Source organism: Pleurodeles waltl, chromosome 8 (assembly GCF_031143425.1).
Source record: "Pleurodeles waltl isolate 20211129_DDA chromosome 8, aPleWal1.hap1.20221129, whole genome shotgun sequence".
NCBI classification, from domain to species: Eukaryota; Metazoa; Chordata; class Amphibia; order Caudata; family Salamandridae; genus Pleurodeles; species Pleurodeles waltl.
In genome coordinates, this window is record NC_090447.1 from 1,261,497,600 (window position 1) to 1,261,520,458 (window position 22,859).

General features: G+C 43.7%; 1 protein-coding gene across 1 annotated transcript in view; it reads left to right on the forward strand.

The window, feature by feature from the left end:
- Positions 1–22,859, forward strand: part of KATNAL1 (katanin catalytic subunit A1 like 1) — a 267,909-nt gene that overhangs the window by 115,981 nt on the left and 129,069 nt on the right. Inside the window, exons 6-8 of the mRNA XM_069202194.1 lie at positions 3,713–3,818; positions 13,495–13,653; positions 22,642–22,768. Of these exons, the coding sequence (XP_069058295.1) occupies positions 3,713–3,818; positions 13,495–13,653; positions 22,642–22,768 (392 nt within the window). The remainder of the gene's footprint in view (positions 1–3,712; positions 3,819–13,494; positions 13,654–22,641; positions 22,769–22,859) is intronic.

Here is a 22,859-nt window from a genome sequence, read left to right on the forward strand (position 1 = left end):
CTGTCCCCAAGGGGGGCAGAAATGGTCTAAATACAATTTGCCCACCAGGGGAGCGATCCTTGCCTAATGGGTCGCTCCCCATCTCCAAAAAAACAAACAAACAAAAAACAAAAACAAAATTTGCCCTGGCGCCTAGAGGTTTCTGCCCCCGGGGGCAGATCGGCCTAATAACAATAGGCCGTTCTGCCCCAGGGGGGGGGGCAGAAATGGCCTAAAATAAATTTGCCTCCCCACCCCCCCCAACCCTCCCCCGGCAGCGACCCTTGCCTACGGGGTCGCTCCCCCTGTGACATTGGCGCCCCAAAAAAAATCCCCGGTGCCTAGTGGTTTCTGCCCCCTTGGGGAAAGATTGACCTAAAGTCGGCTTGGTCTAAATACAATTTGCCCCTCAGGGGAGCGACCCTTGCCTAATGGGTCGCTCCTCATCTCTAAAAAAAAAAAAAAAAAAAAAAAAAAAAAACACAAAAAAAAAATTTGCCCTGGTGCCTAGAGGTTTCTGCCCCCCCTAGGGGCAGATCGGCCTAATAACAATAGGCCGATCTGCCCGCAGGGGGGCCAGAAATGGCCTAAAATAAATTTGCCCCCCCACCCCACCAACCCTCCCCGGGAGCGATCCTTGCCTATGGGGACGCTTCCCCTGCGTGACATTGGCACAAAAAAAAAAAATCCCCGGTGCCTTGTGGTTTCTGCCCCCTTGAAGGCAGATTGACCTAAAATCGGCCGATTTGCCCCCAAGGGGGGCAGAAATGGTCTAAATACAATTTGCCCCTCAGGGGAGCGACCTTTGCCTAATGGGTCGCTCCCCATCTCTAAAAAAACAAACAAAAAAAAAGAAAATTGCCCTGGCGCCTAGAGGTTTCAGCCCCCCCGGGGGCAGATAGGCCTAATAATAGGGGGGCAGAAATGGCCTAAAATAAATTTGCCCCCCACCCGCCCAATTCCCCCCCCCCGGGAGTGACCCTTGCCTACGGGGTCGCACCCCTGCGTGACATTGGCGCAAAAAAAATCCCAGGCGCCTAGTGGTTTCTGCAGATTGGCGTAGCAAAAATCATCCGATCTGCCCCCAAAGGGGGCAGAAATGGCCTAAATACAATTTTCCCCTCCAGGGGAGCGACCCTTGTCCAAGGGGTCACTCCCCATCTGTAAAACAAAAAAAACAAAAAATCCCCGGTGCCTAGTGGTTTCTGCCCCCCTTGGTGACCAGTTGATTGAGGCTGATGTTGTTCATGTTCTCCAGGAGAGTGGTAGAGTCAGCGTAGTTTGGGTCGTCAACATGGAAATTGAGGTTACTGAGTAAGATGTAGTGATTGAAGTCGATGGCTAGGGGGACGATGAAGTTAGGGATAATGTTGCAGAAGGCCGGTCGAGGTCCTGGGGGTTGGAATAGGAGGGTGCCTTTTACCATTGTCTTGGCATTGGTCTGTAATTGTAAGGTGTGGTATTCCATGAGTGGTGTGGGTTTGTTGTCGGTGGCGATGCATCTGATGGTTGCCTTCAAGATGATGACGAGGCCTCTGCCATATTTGTTGGTGTGATCTTGGTGAAATCTTGAATGTATAGCCCAGGATAAAGTTTTCATATTTCACTGCTTGAATGTTCTATTGAACTAATGAACTAATGCTCTCTTTTGTGGTAGTGTGGTTGAGCAGTTAGGCTTATTAGAGGGTGGTGCAAAGCATGTGTTGTACACACACAGTCAAGGAATGAGTTACAGTTCCTGTAGGGGGGAGGTGTGAAGTACATCCACCCAGAGCAGGCTTTGTTTCTGACCCCAGAGAGCACAAAAGCTCTCACCCCATGGTATCAGAAACGTGTTTGGTAGTGGCAGGCTGGCACAGACTGGTCAGCTCTGCGCTAAAGGGTTGGATAAAATACAGGGGGCATCTCTAAGATGCTCTCTATGTGCATTGTACAATAAATCCAACACTGGCATCAGTGTGTGTTTATTGTGCTGAGAAGTTAGATACCAAACTTCCCAGCCTTCCGTGAAGCTGTCATGGAGCTTTGGAGTTCATAATGACAAACTCCCAGCCCCTGTCATTAATATGGCCACACTGCACTTACAATGTCTAAGAATTGACTTAGACACTGTAGAGACATATTGCTCATGCAGCTATGCCCTCACCTGTGGTATAGTGCACCTTGCCTTAGGGTTGTAAGGCCTGCCTTTGGAGTTGCTTACCTATACCACAGGCAGTGGTTTGTGGGCATGGCACCCTGCAAGAGATGCCATGTCGAATGTACCTTTTTCTCCCCACCAGCACACACAATCTGCAATGGCAGGGTGCATGTGTTCGGTGAGGGGTCCCTTAGGGTGGCACAATACATGCTGCACTTCTTAGGGACCCTCCCTGGTCACAGACGCCTTGGTACCACTGGTACCTTTTAGAGGGGACTGAGGTGTGTGCCAGGAGCGTGCCAATTGTAGAAACAATGGTACAGTTTAAGGAAAGAACACTGGTGCTGGCGCCTGGTTAGCAGGATCTCAGCACACACTCAGTCAAGTTTGCATCAATACCAGACAAAAAGTAGGCCGGTAACCATGCCAAAAGAGGCACTTTCCTACAGAAGAGTTTAGCAGAAAGATTAAGTAGTATATGGTCAACATATTAGCCATTTGCTACAGATCAAAGAGTCACAAAAGAAACATCTACAACACAACAGTTGTCTGAAGTGCATTAAGGCCTAAGCCTTGTCTGCAGTATTATGTAGACAAATCTCCTGAATCACTTTGCATTCCAGTAACATCAAACATCTGCCACTCATGCCTAGGAACAGACTTTTGACTGAGAACAATGGTCAACAAACAGCCATGTTCAGAGAACCTCCTTCCTGGAGTACAACTCCTCACTGGTGCTAGCCATAACTCCTTTGTTCATTTTGATGCCTCCTTTGTTATTGGTAGTTACTTGGCATTGCCTAGAAGCCCATTTGCGAAGCACAGCAACCCATTACTAGTTCTTGGTGTCTCCTCCCTTGTGCAGCGTAGCACTTTGTTTTCTTCTCTGCTGCACAGCAGTGTCTCCATGTGGTACGAAAGCTACTCTGGGAATACCTCCAAACTGGATGTTCATGAGACTATCCAGTGTCATGAGACAACCTTACCTTCACACTTGTGGCTGATGACTTCACAAGCTGGGAGGAGGTACTGAGAAGAGCAGCCACTTCTCTTTAAAAGTACCTACTCACCTTTTGTCCTGATCTCCTAGACTGCATGTCCTACTGTCTGCAACACCCTCTTCCATACTGGTCTACAATTCTGTCCTTTATTAGCAAATCATGTAGTGGTCTGATGAGCCTATGTATTGTTAGTCGCTTGGAATAAGGGTTAAGAGGTATTGTGGGCTGTGTGAGATGATTAGAATGTTCTGTTGAACTTCTGTAATTAAAGTTGATCACTCCTGGTGAATGCCTGTATCTTCAAGGCTAATAAATTTCCCTATACATCTTCACATATTCTTTGAGTTGTTATCATACAGCATTTGTTGCTTATTACAAAACATTAGTTCATGTTCTAGCAATTGAATCCATGCAATGTCGGAGTGTGACTTGAATGATGGCTACCAACTGTGGCATGAATATGTAGGTCTTTGATCATACAAACTTTCATTAATGAAACATTTTACTAGCCCTAAAATGTTTCAATTTTGTTGGGAATAGTAATAACAAACAGTTGATAAGTTTATTAGGGTTATTTTTGTGTTTTTCACAGGGAGGACATAGCAGACCTAGAAGAAGCCAAGAAGTTACTTAGAGAAGCTGTTGTCCTTCCAATGTGGATGCCAGATTTTTTCAAAGGTATCCGAAGACCATGGAAGGTGAGATTTTGTTACTGTTTCTAACAATCTTTCCTTCATATCTATCTATTGTTTCTTGTATAGCAGCAACAGGTAGGGACAGTCATTTTGAGACCTTTTTCACAAAGTAATGGTCAAATAGAAGAATGCTGTAATTCTCATTGTAACATGCTAATTAGGAAGCCTTAAAAGGAATAACCAGTTGCTTTATTATTTTTCAGATTTCCAGCTGATAAGACTGGCATCCTAAAATACCATGGTACAACTGTGGTGATAGGACTACATGTATATTGTAGCAGGACAGCTTTATGCAGATGTATTTTACTGCACTGTCTCTTTTGGAAAACAAATGCATTTTCTTTTTACAAATGTACCTATGTCATTCCTCAGTCTCAACAGAAATTCACATACAAAGCAGCTATGTGTGACAATTTACAGTAGTTTACATAGAATAGAGCAGCAATTATCAAATGCTGATTAAAGCTCATGTTGTGCTTCTCTCATTCTAAGCTGAGTTACACCTGTCGCACATCTCCTTTACTCTCTGCATCTTTTGCTAACCGTACAGCTTGGGTGTGCTTTGAAGATCACGTTTTCATGTTTATAATATTAGTCTCTGTCTCCTCTATGGTCCCATCCCACCTTAGCCTTTACAAAGGACCTCCTTCCTTCAAGGGTGCCTGATGTCTGTGGGAAGGTGGAAATCTGACAATTTGTGTAATGCCATTGGTCCTGTGGTAACAAACACCAAGGCAGCAGCATCACAGCTGCCACACAGAGCAACTAAAGGCTTCAATTTACAATCCAAAGTTGATAAATAATGAAATGGATAATGCAGCATTCAGTCATAGGTTAGTTTTCACAGTCTCCACAAACTACAAGCTTTAGATAAATAAATAGTTAACTCTCTGCAACACTGCCATAGTGCTGAGTGGACCAACCCAAGTTCATAGTGCAGAGGGTACATAAAACACAGTGTGCCCTATTCAGTGTGCAAAGGAGTAATTAGCAAGTGGATGAATGACTAGCCCAATGTAAAGTCAGGCATTAGATGAACAAAGAGTCAAAACATAAAAGATGTCACCATTGTGGAGAGTTACAAAAAATTGCAGTGTGCTGTGCCATCCTCGTTGATGAGGTGCCGGCCAGGGGTGGAGAGCATTGTCCAGTAGTTATCATGTTGATTGTGGTGGTGCTTGGTGCTGCATGTTTTGTTAGCCAGTGGTTGGTAGTGAGCTGATAAGCAATCATATGTGTGCGAAGAAGCAGAGATCTGGTCATATGCGCCTGCACGCGGCTTCATGAGGCCATGGATTGGACAAAGGAAACCGAAGCAGGCATGGTGAACACAGGTTGATGCTCAAGCACATGCAGCTGCCTCTGCAATTCAAAATACTGTGTCAGCATCAAAACAACCATCAGCACAAGCAAGGAGGAGTAGAAGAAGAATGGACTAACTTGATCCTTGCAGTGCACTGGATTGTCTTGACTTGTATGCAGGCACTTTTCCCATTCCTGTTTTGTTATTCGTTGTGTACACTCCTCCCATTCTGTTCTTATTCTTGAGGGTTTCCCACTTGTGTCAGTCTTCACTGCTCTATAGAGGTAGTTGCATATCTACTCCTCTGCAGTAGGTGAGTATGTTTCAGCATTGATTGACTGTCCTGTGGAACATTTGAGAAACCCTTTCCATCTATTGATCTTTGGGCTAATGTGGTATATTGCTGGGAGTATCCTGTCTCACCCTAAAACTTTCCTTGGTCTCAGCAAAGGTGACAAACTTGCCTTTGGAATGCAGATGGCTCAACTTCTCACTGCCTCCTCCCTCCTTTGCACTGATGCCATGGTATCATTTAAAAAAAAAAAGGTTATATACTTTACAGGTCTGTATCTTGTGTGAATGACAGTTTCCATGTGATTTTTTGAACTGCTGCAAACCAGATGGGCTCTACCAGTCTAATTATGTAAGAGTATGCAATTGGTATGTGATTTCCCCCATCATAAGCTACTTTCTAGGAGGGACCCTGCATTGTGTACCCAATATTAGTTTATTGTTATATTTCTTCTCTTTATCCATCCATTATGCTGCATGCTGGATGCCAGATGATACACACCACTAGGTCCAGAAGCTATGGCCACCCTTTTCCCAATTCATTTTCACTGGTCCCAGCATAACCCTACTTTGCTTGCTCTCCCAAACCAGCTGTCCAATTTTTTGAACAGCATTTCTGATATTGTGGTCATTGAGCTTGCATTTTGTGTAAACACATAGGTAGGTAGGGACACTTGTCCCACAATAGAGAATTGCAGAGTGTTCCAGAACCCTATCAAACTACTCAGTTCCCAATAGTATCCTGACCACTTTGAGCTTCTATTGCCCCTCTGACGTAATAATTGTATGACCAGGTATCGGAATGTATTGCTTTTCCACCTAACCCCTGTATCAATTCATTCTCATACACCTCCACAAAGAAGATAACTTGTTTTTCCCCAAAACTCTCAGAAACCCTCCAATTCCCGAAGCAGAAGTGGCAGGTCTGCGCCATCCAATAATACTTCTCTCCTACTACAAAACGCTATTCACATACTTACGCACAAAAGCCTTTGTCTCCCAGACTCCTATCTTTTCTGTGCAGACCCTCCCCTCTTCCGAACCTTGGTGACCTCCTCACCTTTGGCAACGTTTTAGTAGTAATTGTGGGAAGGATGGTGGATTGACAGGAAAATGTCCAGTCCTTTGATGAAGATGTGGGGGCCGGGGTTCTAGGGTGACCCAGAGTGTATGGACTGCATGGTTATTGCAGTTGCTGGAGCTGTGGTGGTGGGCCAGGTCTTCAGGGTGGCCCTCTGGGTGTTTGTAGAAATGGGCAGGACGGCTGCGAGAGTGGAAGGGTCTGTTTGGGGCTCAAAGTGTTCGTAGATGCCGGTGATCTTGTTGCTGAACCATAAGGACAGCTGGCTGCAGAGCTCCTGAGAGTAGGTTACACTGATGGAGATTGCCACCGAGGTGAAGTCTTTCACTATGGTAAAGATTTCCTTGGTGCTGTTGGTTCTGCTTTCGATGCAGTCACTGAGCGTGGAGCATTTCATGTCTCTGATTTGCTGATGGGTACCATCTGAGATGTTATTATTGGTGTTGTTCTGACTTTGTCTCCATCTGCATTCAAGTTGTTTGCAGTGAGGTTGGGGCGAGCCTGAGCTCTTCCATGTACATCTTGGTTGGGGTCTGGTTCTTGTGGCTTTGTTGGCTTTAAGAGGAGACAGGGTATCTGTATGGCCAGTGATCCAGGCAATGAAGTTGGAGATGGATTTTAGGAGGTTGTTGTTGTGGCCTGTAGGAGTCTGGAAGACCAGGATGCTTCTGATGTCTTGTTCCAGTCCTGTTGTGATAATCTGGTGATGGTGCTTCTGTGGTGGTGTGGGATGGATAGGCTGAAGTTGATGAGGGTGTACTCAGATCATGTGATTGGATGTGGGCTTGTCTACTGTGATGTTTTGAAAGCTGATGAAGATTTTGTTCAGTATGTGTCCAGCTGCTAATGTGAGTGCAAGTTTGGATAGATACTCAAAGAGGATGGTTTTGTTGGGATCAGTGAGTTCCTCCAGGTGGTAGCTGAGGTCACCTAGGAGTATGAAGACACTGGAGTCGAGGATCAGGGCGGGAGGGCCACTTAGTCCTCAATGATTCTGCTGAGCTTAGTGCATGGTCCAGGAGCGTGGCAGGTGAAGGTGCTGCTCAGGGTGTAGTTGGCAGTGATGAGACGTTTGAAGATCAAGTGTTCCATGTTGCTGGTGGTGCTTTCCAATATTGCTGAGCATTTGATGGATTCTTTAAGATGATAGCAATTCTGCCTCTGTGTCTGTTTGTCCTGTCCTGTCTTGCAGTCTTGTGTCTAGAGGGGGTGTTGGCAGGTTGCTGTGGCAATAAAGGGGGGGGGGCATACTAGGGAGTCAGCTAGATTTCTATCAGGAAGTGCAGATCTGATAAGATGTTGTGTAGCAGATCCTACATTTCAGGGGGTAGTTTAATGAGGGAGTGAGTGTTGAGGAGTATGCAGGATGCAGAGGGGTGTGGTGTAGGTGGGGATAGGGTGTGTGTGGTTGTATGTGTTGAGCATATAGGGTGTATGAGGTGTGTGGAAGGGAGTACGTTTGGTGTGGGAAGGAGGATGTGAAATGGCAGATGGCGCAGAAGAAAGCACCTTGAGTTTTGGGTGGTTAGGCATGGTGGCAGCACTGGGAGGTGCACTCAGGATTCAGGGTACGAAGGGTCTCGGCAGAGTATTCAAAGGAGATAGGTGGGTAGGAAGAAAGCAAGTGGTCCTGGTGCAGAGCACTGCTAGGGTGCAGATGCGCTTTGCTTTGGAGTGCCTTGGGCATGTCAGTGGCATGCCTACTGCTTGCGTCCACACTAACGCCTCCATTACGTTAATACAGTTTTGCTGGAAACTAGTGATGTCACTTCCTGTGCAGAACAATGATTTGAAATCCAGTGCTGTCACTTCCTGTGCATATGAATAATGGGAAACTAACCTCTCTGGTTGTTTCTTTTAAAAAGAGTATTGGCGGAACTAGTTATGCCAATTCCTGTGCAGTGATTCACTTCTTGTGTAGATGGATGATGGAAAATCCTATGGTTTCACTTCCTGTCCAGATTGATGACGGGTTGCTTAAATTAAGGCTGCATTTGAAGGATGACAGACAGTGATGTCTTTGGATATATAGCTGTAGTTACCCTAGCAGGTTAGTCCAAGGATCTTGGGGTCAATGAAAGACAAGTTTTGAGATTCTGTGTGTGAAACATGAGCTGCTTAGATGTATTATGCACAACTAATATTTCTTAAAAATTAAGAATATAAAGAGGATAATTGACACAATTATTAACTATTGCAGGTCATAACTGAGGGACAATTGTTTTGTTTTATAATTTTCCTTACTTATGACGGAAACTTAGCAAATAAACGAAAATATAAAAATATTTCACTTACTTATACATACTGTTTCCAGTGAATATACTACATATAAATCCTAAACCATTAGGCAATCCAAACTTCAAAGCCACTTTCTATGACTGTAATGCCTTACACATTTTCTTCATCAAAGTTCTCTTTGGGGATTTTCTCTCCCACCTCTAGTCACCATTATCAATGCCTCCCTCACTCAAATCATCTTTACAGAAACTCTCGAGACAAGCCAGATCCTCCCACTACTAAAGAAACCTAACCCCCCTCCCACTGCTAAAGAAACCCAGATGACCTGACCAACTACCAAAGCACCTTTTACCTATCCTTAAATGGTAAGATCTTTTAAATCTGTGCTATCCGTCTCCCGCATGGCTACCAGTATGGCTTCAGATCATGCTGCAGCACGGAGATGGTACCTTAAGCATCCTAGATGATGTGTTCCTGCTTGTAATTGAAGATGACCTCTGTCTCTTGATAATTGCTGGGCGTCGCAGCTGCCTTCGGTTCGGTTGACCAGCCAACCTACATTCAAACCCTGGAGTTTCAAATGGAATTCACTGGCACTATCCTTTCTTCACTGGTTCTGCTCTTACATTTCCAGTGAACACTAGTTTGTTCACATGGGCACCCCTTGGTCCTAAAAGATCTCTATCCCCTACAGATTACCCCAGGGCTCCATGCTGCCTGCTGTCATCTTCAACCTGCAGTTCAAAGACCTTGGAACTATACTCACGTAGGAGGCTGGCCTGGTTTGTAGTGAGTACCTAAGGTACTTACACTGTATACCAGGTCCAGTTATCCCTTATTAGTGAAATGTAAACAGTGTCTAGAAGCCAGGCTCTCTAGGGTTAGTGGGGATGAGCAGTCAAGGCCTAACTAGGAGACATGCAAACCTCATGCAATACCACTGTAGTCACACAGTACTCACACCCATGAAAGAAAATACTCAGTGTTACCAAAATAAAGGTACTTTATTTCGGTTAAACAAATGCCAAAAATACCCTAGAGACTATACTCCCTTAGGAGATAAGTAATACACAAATGATATGTACTAGTGTGCAAAAAATAGCTGTAAAAACAGTTAGGAAACAGTGTAAATAGTGAAAATCACAATTGTTAGAAATGGGCCTAGGGGGAACGTAAACCATATGCTAAGAAAGTGGGATGCGAAAGTCGGTTTCCCACCTAGGCAAGTGTAGTGTGTAGAGGGGCGCTGGGAGTATTAGAAAACACCACAGGTAAATAACAGAACCCACCCTAGAGCCCAGGAAAGCAAGAGTAAATCACAGTAACTTTCCTAGAACACACAAGAACACGAGAAAGAAGATTATTCAAGAACCAGAAGAGACTGTAAGACGCCAACAATGGATTCCTGGACCTGAATACTTGTGGAAGAATGGGATCTAGTCCAAGAAGCACTGAAGAGTCCAGGGAGAACAGGAGCCCCTTCTAGCCTGGATGAAGGTGCAAAAGAGGAACCACTGGTGAGGAACAACAGTCAGTTTTGCACCCAACAAGACAGATGAGGGTTCCTGGTTGGTGCAGAAGATGTCCCACACCGAATGGATATTTGCAGTCTGCTTTGCGTCACTGGATTCTGCCAACAAGCCTTGACACACGCAAAGCATGCTGTTACGTAAAATTGTGCTGCCCAGGACCAGGATGGACCTGGGGACTATTCCCAGGAGTGGGAAGTCAGAGGGGGCTCTCAGCAACTCAGAGAGCCCTTAGATGGCCAGGCAGTGTGCACAGGAGTCCCACAGCTGGGGGCCAGAGCTGCACAGTGCACGAAGAACTTCATGTAAGGATGCCAACAAGCCTTGGCAACTGCAAAACACGTGGTGCACTGGAGTGTACTGTCTTTCATGGGGGGACAATCTCTTACCTCCACCAAAATTGGACAGTTAGACATCGGGACCACTTCAGCCCACCACCCGTGTTGCTGGATCCACAAACTTCTTTAGGAGAGGGGACCCACGCCACCGGTCGTCGCTTCAGAGGGGTGCCTGCTGAAGCAGGGAAGTGACTCCTTCACTTTATGGGAGATTCCTTTGTTCTTCTGGTGCAGGCTGAAGACAGACAGTCCTCGAGGATGCACGACCTTTAAACAGTTGCAGTTGCTGGCAGGAGCTGAAGATACAATGTTGCAGTTTGTAGGGTTCCTGGAGGGTCCAGATGCAGTTTCTTCTGTAAGAAGGTGAAGTAAAGGATGTAGAGGATTCCTGCTGGAGACTTGCAATCCGAATCTGAAGAACCACCCAAGAGCAAGAGAGAGACCCTAAATAGCCCTGAAAGGGGGATTGGTCAGCTACACAAGTAAGCATCTATCAGGGGAGGGCTCTGAAATCACCTGCTGGCACTGGCCACTCAGATGCTCCCAGAGTTCCCTGCCGACTTGAAATCCAAGATGGCAAAACCGAGGGACACTCTGGAGGAGCTTGGAGCACCACACCTGGGGTGGTGATGGACAGGGGAGTGGCCACTCCCCTTTCCTTTATCTAGTTTCATGCCAGAGAAGGGCCTGGGGGTCCCTGAACTGGTGTAGACTGGATATGCAAGGAGGGCACCATCTGTGCCCTTCAAAGTATTTCCAGAGGCTCTGGGAGGCTACTCCTCCCATGCCTAGAACTTATTTCCAAAGGGAGAGGGTGTAACACCCCTCTCCCAAAGGAAATTATTTGTTCTGCCTTCCTGGGCTCGAGCTGCTTGAGCAACAGGAGGGCAGAAACCTGTCTGTGAGGTGGCAGCAGCTGGGGCTGCCTGGAAAACCTCAGAAGTCTGTAATGGCAGTACTGGTGGTCCTGTAAGGAGCCCCCAGAGTGCATGGAATCATACCACCAGTGCTTGAAAAGCCTTGGGGTATGATTCCAAAATATTTGATACCAAACGTGCCATATTCAGAGTTACCATTGTGAAGTTGGACATAGGTAGTGACCTTTGTCCAGTGCACGCGTAAAATGGTGTTCCCGCACTCACAAAGTCTGGGAAAATGGTCTTGGGGGTCGCAGGGGCACCTCTGCTAGTGCAGGGGTGCCCTCACACACAGGTACACTGCACCCAGCCTTCAGGGCTAGAAGGTCTACAATATGGGTGACTTATAAGTGACCTGGTGCTGTGTAAATGCCAGTGAAAGGGTGCATGCACCATTCCACACTGGCTGCCATGGCAGTCATGTAGAATCCTTTGCATGGGCTCCCTATGGGTGGCAAAAGAAATGCTACAGCCCATAGGGAACCACTGGAACCCCGGTGCCCTGGGTACCTCGGCACCATATACTAAGAACTTATAAGGGGGGACCAGTATGCCAATTTTCGGTGAAATACTGGGTTACCAGTATGCAGTGACAACATTTAGAGGAGAGAGAGCATAATCACTTGGTTCCTGGTTAGCAGTATCCCAGTGAACAAAGTCAAACATGCTGACATCATACAGAAATTGGGGGTAACATGCCAAAAAGAGGGTACTTTCCTACACCTCATAGATAGTAGTATCATGATTCACCAGTATGCTGATGACACACAGTTCTACCTCAAAGAAAGCCAGCACCTTAAACAATGTCTGCATGTCTTCCAGACCAGGATATCCAGCTACCTGAAGCACAATCCAGCTATGACAGAATTGCTGTCATTTGCCAAGAACAACAAGCAAGAAATAGTACAACCCTGGCTGAAACTTGATGGCTTTGAAACCCAAAATTTGCCCAATGCCAAGTCATTTGGAGTCACCTTGAACACCAGCCTCACTCTCAAATAAACCATTGCTAAAACCCAATAAGGGCCTGATACCAGTTCTCTCTTCCAAAGAAAGTGAAAACGTATCTTCCAGAAAGTGGCTTCAGAACTGTTTTTCAAGGTTACATCTTGCTCCATGGCTTCCTAGACACCATACACCACTCCTTAAGAACATCATGCATGCCACTGCATGTCTCATCATGGGCTTGAGGAAATATGATCATATCACCCCCCATCCTGATGAAACTCCAGTGGCTCCTGTTACCATCCCAGACCATCTTCTAACCCTTCTGTGTCATTAATAAAGCCATGTTTAACAACACCCCTGCTTATATTGTTGAGAAGCTTACCATCTCTAGTCGATCTCAACACACCCACGGATAGACAAACAGGATTTGGTACAATATCCCTGTATTAATAATGATCGCCCCAACGCTACCACAATTTAATAAAGAGCAAGACACACCTCTTTAAAGAACACTAGATCACAATGCAGTAACAATCCAAAAACAGCCTTTTCTCCTATTACTCATTGTCTGATTGCCTTTGACCCTGTACAATTCTATGCTGTCTTTTTGGCCTAGTTTGCACTATTCAGATATCACAAACATACACACATACATACATACATGCTGTACAGTAGAAGGCAATACCATTTTACATCACACAGAAGAAATATTATTTTATTGACGATTATTTCTCTTCTTACATATACATTGCATTTTCCATTTCCCAGTGGTTCAAATACTCTTGAACTTTCAGTAAAAAAGCAAAGCTCTAAATAAACTAGCAATTCTAAATATGTACATTGACAGACCAAAAATGAATTAAATCATATTTGTGTAGTTTATATTTCTATATATGTCTACCCCTAAATTTGAAATTGTTTATGCTGTTAAAGTTACCATTGCAATCACATACTCCGTGTTCAGTTTTTACATCCATTGTGCTATGATGATATTCCTTGATTTCTTTCCTACATTTTATTTTATACTAATTCAGGGTGTGCTGATGGTCGGACCTCCGGGGACTGGTAAAACCATGCTAGCAAAAGCTGTTGCCACAGAGTGTGGGACAACATTTTTCAACGTTTCTTCTTCTACGCTGACATCTAAATACAGGGGAGAGTCTGAAAAATTAGTGCGTCTGTTGTTTGAGATGGTACGTAATTCTGTTAAGAAAATCTAACATGTTTTTCCTAAGAGAAAAAGGTGACAAGACTGAGATGGTAAGGCAAGAACTATACTAATTGTAATCAGATTCATTGTATTCTGAACATATATTAATTCCCAGTGCCTTTATTTCAGTTACACTCTCAATTGTGTATGTTAAGTGTGCACAATCTGACTAACCCATGGATAGCTTCCTCTGTGCTCTATGTTACTTCTCCTTGGCCCATTTAATTGTTAACAGGCTACTTTAATTACTATACTATGTTTACTATGGCCCTCGTTGCAATTTATGTCATAATTATCACAACCATGCTATTTTTTCTAAAAATACTAGCAGGTGAAATATTCTGAAATTTATCAAGAAAAAGGGCCCAGAAACTGGGGTATTCACCATATTATTGGGGATAAAAGGTATTAATCATACCCTAGAGTAGTGTTATACCACATGTGATAGATATTCATCTTCTATTGTAATAAGGGCAGATGTTTAATATGGAAAGAGGTACTTTGTAGCATTTTCTGTTTTTTTTACTAGTCTGCATAATGAGCATGAGTACTTTTGAAAACCTAGTGCATAACATGGGGACTTGGTTAGTTTGTTTATTTTCTCACCGTGCCTCCTTTACATTTGCCAACTAAAAAGAGTCCATGCTGTTCATTCTTGTGTTAGCAATTCCTCGGATTTCTTTTCTCAGATCCATTGCAGTCACTCTGTTAGTTCTTCCTCAATCTATCTCTCATAAATTTGCATGCTTGAATCATTTCCTGCCATCAGACCTGGAGCCCCTAAGCGCTTTCTCAGGCGGCTCAGACGATTTGCCACTGGATGATTACAAGAGGGATTTGTATGATGTCAATGCAACTCCAGTACTGCAAAACACAAAAGCAGCTGAATGAGGCCATCATCTGTTACAAAACAAGTGGATTCCAAATGGTGAGATATTGGCAGACAACTTCTCTTTCTGGGGCCATACATAAATCGATTTGTTTGCTACAAAAGAAAACAGAAAGAGCCCTTTTTATGCCTCCTGATTACTGGCACCTCAGTCCTTGGGCAATGCACTGTATATAAGATAGTCGAAAGATTTTCTTTATGCTTTCCCTGTGATCTCTTTTCTACGTGAGTTAATCATCAACTTCAGTTCAGGTTTGCATATGTAGTTCTTAGTTCTTAATACTTATTGCTCTATTGCTCCAGGTTGTGGACTTCGAAGTGGCACAAAATGAGAGTGACACCATCTTCAGCAACACTGAGAAACTTTGTATTCTGCGTCTCTTTCACAGTTGATTCTGTGTATTCACTCAGTGTCATTGCTCCACATTACAAGACTAGAATCACTAGTATGTTTCTCGAAGTTACCAAGATCGATGCTGATGGTTAGCAACATAGCCTGTCACACAAATGCCTAAGAAAAGGCTGTGACTTTCTCCAAAGGAGACTGAGCTTCTATTGGGCCCCCATCACTTCATTGTCCCAGCATGGGAAGGGTTAATTTCCTCTGCACTTGGAGTCTGTTAACCTGCCTTGGTCACTACCTAAAATGTCTGACATCCATGTCACCAATTAGGTGCCACCTCAATTTCCTTCTGCAGTAATTTCCCATGAAGCTCTTTAATTTCCACAGGGGAATTGTTACTTCCTGCACTCTCGTGAAAAACACAGAAGGCATAGATCTCATTCAAGTTCTGTATCATGCACCCACTCAGAGAATGACTACCTTATGTCCTATAAACTGATGCCTCTTGCCATTTCTTCTTCTGGAGTGTTGCCGATGGACTACAATACCACCTTCCATGATATGCTCGTTATGGAAGCAGCTAAATTAAACATTCCTTTAGAAGCGATTAATCTTTAATGTTCATTGTTTTACAACTCTTTCTCCCTTTGGCATGACATCTGCTTGAAATAGCAGAAGATAAGTTCTTGACCCTGGCAAGTGCAACTTCTACGTGCCTTCTTAAAACATCTAAGCCTCCACTGCACAAATTACGGCCATTGAGCTTCCCTTCACAGATCATCTTAGCTTAGGTTGATGACTCTTAAACCAATAGCTTAATAAAAAAATAATGAACTTCCCATTTTCAGGTGTTGACTTATGTAGCCAGCATACAGAAAAGTAAAGGATTAAAATGAAAAATTAAGAGGAAACCTTGAAGTCCAAAGACCTAGAAGAGGAGGTTTTTTACTCAGCAGTGGAAATCTAGAGATATGGTACTTCCCATATAGTGTTCATTGTCCTTGTGGGCTCTCTAAGGTGCAACATCTGCATCAGCAAGGCCAGAGGTACCAGTACCAATGCAAACCCTTGAAACCTAAAGCAACACCTTCAAGACCTTCAAACCCACCAGGAAGATGTTCCTCAGAAAATAGACGACAGCCTTGTACCCTCCACCCCCTCCATTTGCCAGTCCATTGGGAGGAACAAGAATCTTGGCACCTGGAGGAGTGGAGACAACTACAAAGTACAAGTGAGTGCTACATATTGTGAGTAATGGGTACTCTCTGTATTTCAAAGCCAAACCACAGTTTGACCATCCCAAATCAACATCGAAGCAGCAAATTTCCCCCTTGGAAGGAAACGCTGGTTCTACTGTACATGCAATCAAACTGGTACCACCACCTCAAAAAGCACATTGTGTTCATCCCAGGTACACCCCACTATACAAGAAAGGCCGGAAATAGTAATTCAGCTCATTACTAGTACTGGGTCTCATCAACAGCCAAATCAAAAGACAAAACTTTGAGATCCTGGTTTCTTCAGATGTATCCCCATTTATAGAAAAAGGACTGTGTGTGTATTATAGATCTGCAAGATGGTTACATTCACGTCTCCATAGCAAAGCATCACAGGAAGAATCTTAGATCTGTGGTTAGAAAGTCACACTTCCAATGTTAGTGCTACCATTTGGGCTCAAATGCATGGCCTTAGTGGCTCTTCACCTTCGAAAACATGTGTTATGTGTCTACCCTTTCCTGGACGACTGGCTAATCAAAGCTCACAGTCAGTTGAAGGTGAAGCACCATAACAATGTTGCTACACAGACTGGGTCTCTAGTTCAGTGATTCTTAACCTTTTGACTTCTGTGGGCCCCCACGTAATCATTACTGAACCCAGGGACCCCCACTGAATCATTACTGGAAGCCCGGTGCCCCAGCCGAAGCATCTTCAATGATTTGAACCACAAAACAATACACAAAAAATACAGAACCAAGAGTTCATAAAACAAATATATATATTATAAAATCGTTATTTAATTCAATAACAGGTATAAAAAATAATTATACTTTTAATATGAAGGCTGTAACTTTTCTAAATTCAATTGCAACCACTTGTTGTTTATACTGTATATTTTTTGATGCAGTTGCATTGGTCCTATAAATCAATCTGAGGACACTCACCTAATTTTTGCCTAAAATTTCAAATTTTTGCACATTAACAGAACATTTTACATTTTTCAGTTGTACATTTTGCTTCTTTATTTATCTACTCTTTATTAATCTGTTAATATTTAATTTTCTAAGCAGTCACGGATCTCCTGACTGGGCTTTGCGGACCCCAACAGGTCGCTGGATCACAGGTTAAGAACCACTACTATTGATCAATCTAGTCAGTTTCAACTCCTGTGCAGTTTTTGATTTATCTAGGAGCCACAATAGACACGGGAGAGAGAAAAGTGTATCCTTCGAAGAAGAGAGTGTTTTTAATTCACGAGAAATGCCATTTACTGTTACACAATAGGTATCCAACAACTCAACATTCTCTTCTTGATTCTATGGTGTTCTGTTTCTCCATTGTCTCGTATGCAAGACCACATGTGAGACCCCCTTCATGAGTTCTTAGACGATTCATGGGCATAAAGACAAGACAAATAGGATGACAAGCTACAACTGACACTTCCAGCGAAACACTCCCTCTCAGGCTGTTGCAGATGGTGGAATCTTCTGCAAGGGCTTCTTTCCAGCAAGGAACACTGTTACAGACAATTTTCACAGATGTGCCTCTTTCATATTGGGGAGCACATTTGAAGAATATGTTAATTATCTTATCGTGAAGGCATGAGGTTGTGACCGCTATTGCTAAAAGCACAAAAGATCTGGCTGTGGGCTATAGCTGTCTCTCATGCTGAAGACAATGCACATCCCAGGCTCTTCAAACCCGCAAGCTGACTTCCTTAGTCACTTCTATTACGAAAGTGACCAGTGTTTAGTGGATGACAGAGTCATTTAAGACATCTTCAAATAATGAGGAATGTCATCTCCAGGCCTTATCAAAATAGCTCAAAGCAAAAAACCTGGAGACTTCACGTCCAGAGTTCTCGAGTTAAGTTTGATGGGTAATGCAGTTTTGGTCAGTTGGTAAAGGACATTAATGTACACATTTTTTCTAGTTTCACTAATTTCGACTTTTCAATTCTCAGACATTGATGAGACTGACAAAGGCAGTGGCAGTATCCAGATCTGCCAGAGATATTATTCAGGTCACACAAGGGGCAGCTGTACAAGCCATAACTACTACCAGGTTATATGGGTTATTCGAGCATCTAAACTTAATTTTTCTGAATTTGGCAGCATGGCTTTTGAGTTCTGACACTAATGATATTAAACTTGCCAGTAGCATGTATGCACATTTTGAAGGAAGGCAAGCTTCCATCCACAAGGGTATTTCTGTGTTTGGCATATGATGTCAAAATAATGGACATGATTCATTCTTCTGTTAGGATGATGTTATCATATCACACCTTTTCCTTTTGGTCCAGTCAAAACGTCTGTGCCATATATGAAAGTTAGTTGAACCGCTCGTGCAGCCTACAGAAAGACTTAAGTGTCCTTCTTCAAGATTCCCATAATAGAAGGTTTTCTGGAAGGCCTAAATAAGGGGTTCCTTCTGACCAGAACTCTGCTGTGTCTTGGATCTCTCAGAATTATTAAGCGCTCCTTTTAAGCCTGTTCACAAGGCTACATTGTAGCATCTGTCCTGGAAAGCAGCCTTCTTAATAGCGATAACATCAATTTGAAGTGTGAGTGAAATCCAAGCTTTTTCTGCTGTGGAACCATAGCCAGTTTTCCATGTAAATAGGCTGGTAATAATGATGCATCCATCCTTCGTTCCCAAGGTGGTGTCAGAATTCAACATTATTTTAACCATCGCCTTGCCTGTTTTCTTTCCTAGACCATCAACACCTGCAGAACACACTCGACAGTCATTAGATGGGAGAAGTGTACTTCAGTACTACCTAGATAAACTGAAAGCACTTAGAAAATCTATTCAGTCATTTGTTACCTGTGGCTATATGTGACAGAGCTAAACTACATCTAAACAATTTATCTCGATGTGGATTGTAGCATGCTAATCTTCATTACGTAGCAAAGAAACCCCTCTGAGGAAGACGAAGAGCTGATTTTCACCAGGGGTAAGGTAGACGCCTGATTCAGGAATCTACAACTGGCAGACATCTGCAGATCTGTCACAAATCAGTGCATACTTTGTCAAAAAATTACTGTATAGTTTCAAGAACAAAGGTTGATGCTAAAGATAGGTGTACTGCTTTGAGAAACTATTTAGTTAGCCACATTACATCCTCAATTAGGCACAATAGTTCAGATAACTTCTGTGGCGTCTGCCCAAAAGCCGCATTGACAATTTGGCTTATGGCTTGATATTCTATTCTAATGCTTATGAATACCCAATATGCAGAAGAAATCATTTTTTATGTGTAGGCCTGGTTCCACATTGCAGGTATATTAATTGAAGTCCTAAACGACTTGCCCTCCTACTCGACTCTGGTTATCTTGAGCATTCAAAAAAGCAACTGCCTCTTTTTCTGTCTCACTCGTCGCGTCCTCTATCACTGCATAAAAAGCTGACTCTGGGTAGTGGAAGCTCCAGAAGGCCTACAGGGAGAGGAATCTAATTTCCAGCTTGTCAATAAAAGCATATCATGCCACACTTTTACCTCAGTAGTAGATATTCTTTCTCTGTTTTGCACAACGGATGCTTTGATGCAGTCTTGAAATAGTCCTTTCTGGAATCTGGGATTCTACATTTCAGAAAACCTTGCCTTGGAAAGGCTTCTGAAGTTTGCTGCTCGATGAAGACAGGCAGTCCTCAGAGCGTACACACCTTGGAAAGTGTTGCAAAAGCTGGCTGGAGCTGAAGTTGCAGGTCACATTAATCGTCCTGGATACTTTGTTGCAGTTACAGCAGTTCCTGGAGCAGTCTTCGGTTGATCCCGACAGTCAGAAGCTGAAGCAGAGGATGCAGAGGAGTCCTGGAGGAATCTTGAAAACCGAATCTGAGGAAACACCCAGAGGAGAGTCCCTAAATAGCCCTGAGAGGGGGACTGGCTACCTACCAAGGTATGCACCTATCAGGAGGGGTCTCTGACGTCACCTGCTGGCACTGGCCACTCAGAGGTCTCCAAAGGGTCCACATACCTTGGAATCCAAGATGGCTAATGCCAGGAACACTCTGGAGGAGCTCTGGGCACCACCCCGGGGATGGTGATGGACAGGGGAGTGGTCTCTTCCCTTTCCTTTGTCCAGTTTCGCACCAGAGCAGGGACTGGAGGACCCTGAACCGGTGTAGACTATATTAAACAAGGAGGGCACCGTTTGTGCCCTTCAAAGCATTTCCAGAGGCTCCAGGAGGCTACCCCTCTCAAGCCTGTAGCACCTATTTCCAAAGGGAGGAGGTGTAACGCCCTCCTCCAGAAGGAAATGCATTGTTCTGCCTTCCTAGGATTGACCTGCTCAGTCCCCAGGAGGGCAGAAACCTGTCTGTGAGGTGGTAGCAGCTGGGGCTGCAGTGGAAATCTCAGAGAGCTGGGTTGACAGTACTGGGGGTCCATGGTGGAGCCCCCAGGGTGCATGTGATTGGCCTCCCAATACCAGATTTGGATTGGGGGTAAATTCCATGATCTTAGACACCTCACATGGCCATAATCGGAGTTACCATTGTGAATCTACATATATGTATTGCACACTTATAATGGTGTCCTTGCACTCACGAAGTCCGGGGAATTGGCCCTGGACAATGTGGGGCACCTTTGCTAGTGCAAGGGTGCCCTCTCACACAGTAACTTTGCACTTAGCCTTCAGTAAATGAAGGTTAGACATATAGGTGACTTATAAGTTACTTTAGTGCAGTGAAAAGGGCTGTGAAATAATGTGGGCACTATTTCACTCAGGCTGCAGTGGCAGTCCTGATGAAAGGCTTGTATGATCTCCTTATGGGTGGCAAAATAAATGCTGCAGCCCATAAGGATCTCCTGGAACCCCATTGCCCTAGATACGTAGGTACTATATACTAGGGACTTATAAGGGGGGGTCCAGTGTGCCAATCAGAATTGTAAGATGGAGTCACTAAAGTGTAGTGACACATTTGGTAAGTAGAGAGAGCATAAGCACTAGAGTTCTGGTTAGCAGAATTTCTGTGATACAGTTAAGCATACTGACAACACACATAGGCCACAAACTATTAGCACTGGGGTCCTGGCTAGCAGGATCCCAGTGAGACAGGCAAAGCACACTGACAAATAGGGTTTTAAACTATGAGCACTGGCGTCCGGACTGGCAGGATCCCAGTGAGACTGTAAAAACACACTGACATACAAGCCAAAAATGGGGGTAACCATGCTAGTTAGAGGCTACTTTCTCACACTCTTGTCCTCTGTCTTTTAAGTTAAATTCCCATTCGAGCAACAAAGCGGTATACGCAGGTAAACGCCGTTAACTATACCATGTATTTTACATTTAGTCAATCAGAAAGAAAAGGCCCTTATTTAGCTGCTGAGCAGCAAAGAAAGTGGAAGTGCTTTTCCTTGATGATGATTGTGTACATGGGAGAGCAATCTAATAGTGTACATTGGCGTTCAGGTTGAAAACACTCATGCAACATATAGTCAATAGATGTAGGAAGCGTATGTAATTATTTTGTTGTTTTACCTACATCAAACTTCAAAGCTTGCCCTAATTGTCTGGCATGGGGAGGGTGCAGTGAACTTTATCTTATCTGCTGCATTTCTGAGGACGTGAACAAAAGTCACAGCATAAAGGTGTCACCGCGTCATGGTGTCTGCATCACAGCGTAATCACACCTGCACACTAATGGTGGCAACCTGATGGGAAATGTAGCTGTGTAGCTCCATGTATTTGTGCTGTGCACTTTATGTTAACGTTCCTCATAAGGACATATGCTGAGGAAAGGGAATCCTAGCATTGGTGTGAGAATTGAATTTCTGCTTACGTTATGTGTGCCATAACGGGGATATTATTTGCTTGAAATACAGTGAGAAACTTCACCACTCTGTATTAGTAGTGAGTTGGCTAACAACAGTTGTATATTCAAACTTACTCCACAAGTCACGATCTCATGACAAATTCTAGTAAATAACATATATTGGTCCGGTACTAAATTACAAGATGGTTGCCATGGTTCGCCAAATGGCCGTGGACAAAGAGGCCATAGTTTGTTGGTGGTCACACTGTTAAAAGCTGAATATATGTACAGCACTGGCCACAAAATTCTTTGTGAGTTTAGAATCAATTTGGACTGTTAATCTAGTTCTTGATCTACTGACAAATGGTACACTGGGCCCTTCCAAATAAGTATGATAATCATCACACAACTTGCAATTCCGATCCGGGTGCAAGCTTTATTTTCTTAGATTTTTGTGATATTGTGAAATATAACTTCACAACTTTATTTGGAAAGTTGATAAATAAGGCTGGTAAGGTGTCAGATATCCCAAACCAGGAGATAAAGATACGAGAAACAGTGATATTGACAGCCTCTCGTGTTAAGTAAACATCATAGGTTATGGAAAATTTGTGAATGTCTCACCGAAAGCTGATCAAAATGTTCATGTTTAAATGAGGCTGATATTTGTGAATTTGTATCGCAAATCTGCATAGCTGTCTCCTTTCTTTCCAATGGTGCATTTGTCTAATTTTTATAATTCTTTTCCATTCTTTAAGGCTAGATTTTATGCACCAACAACTATCTTTATTGATGAAATTGATTCTATATGCAGTCGCAGAGGTACCTCAGATGAACATGAGGCAAGTCGGAGAGTCAAATCGGAGCTGCTGGTCCAGATGGATGGTGAGTTGTATTTCAGAAATTGTTCTTTTGTTTTAAGAATATAGAATTCCCATGCTTATATAACTGAAAATATTTGCCTTACTAAAACTGT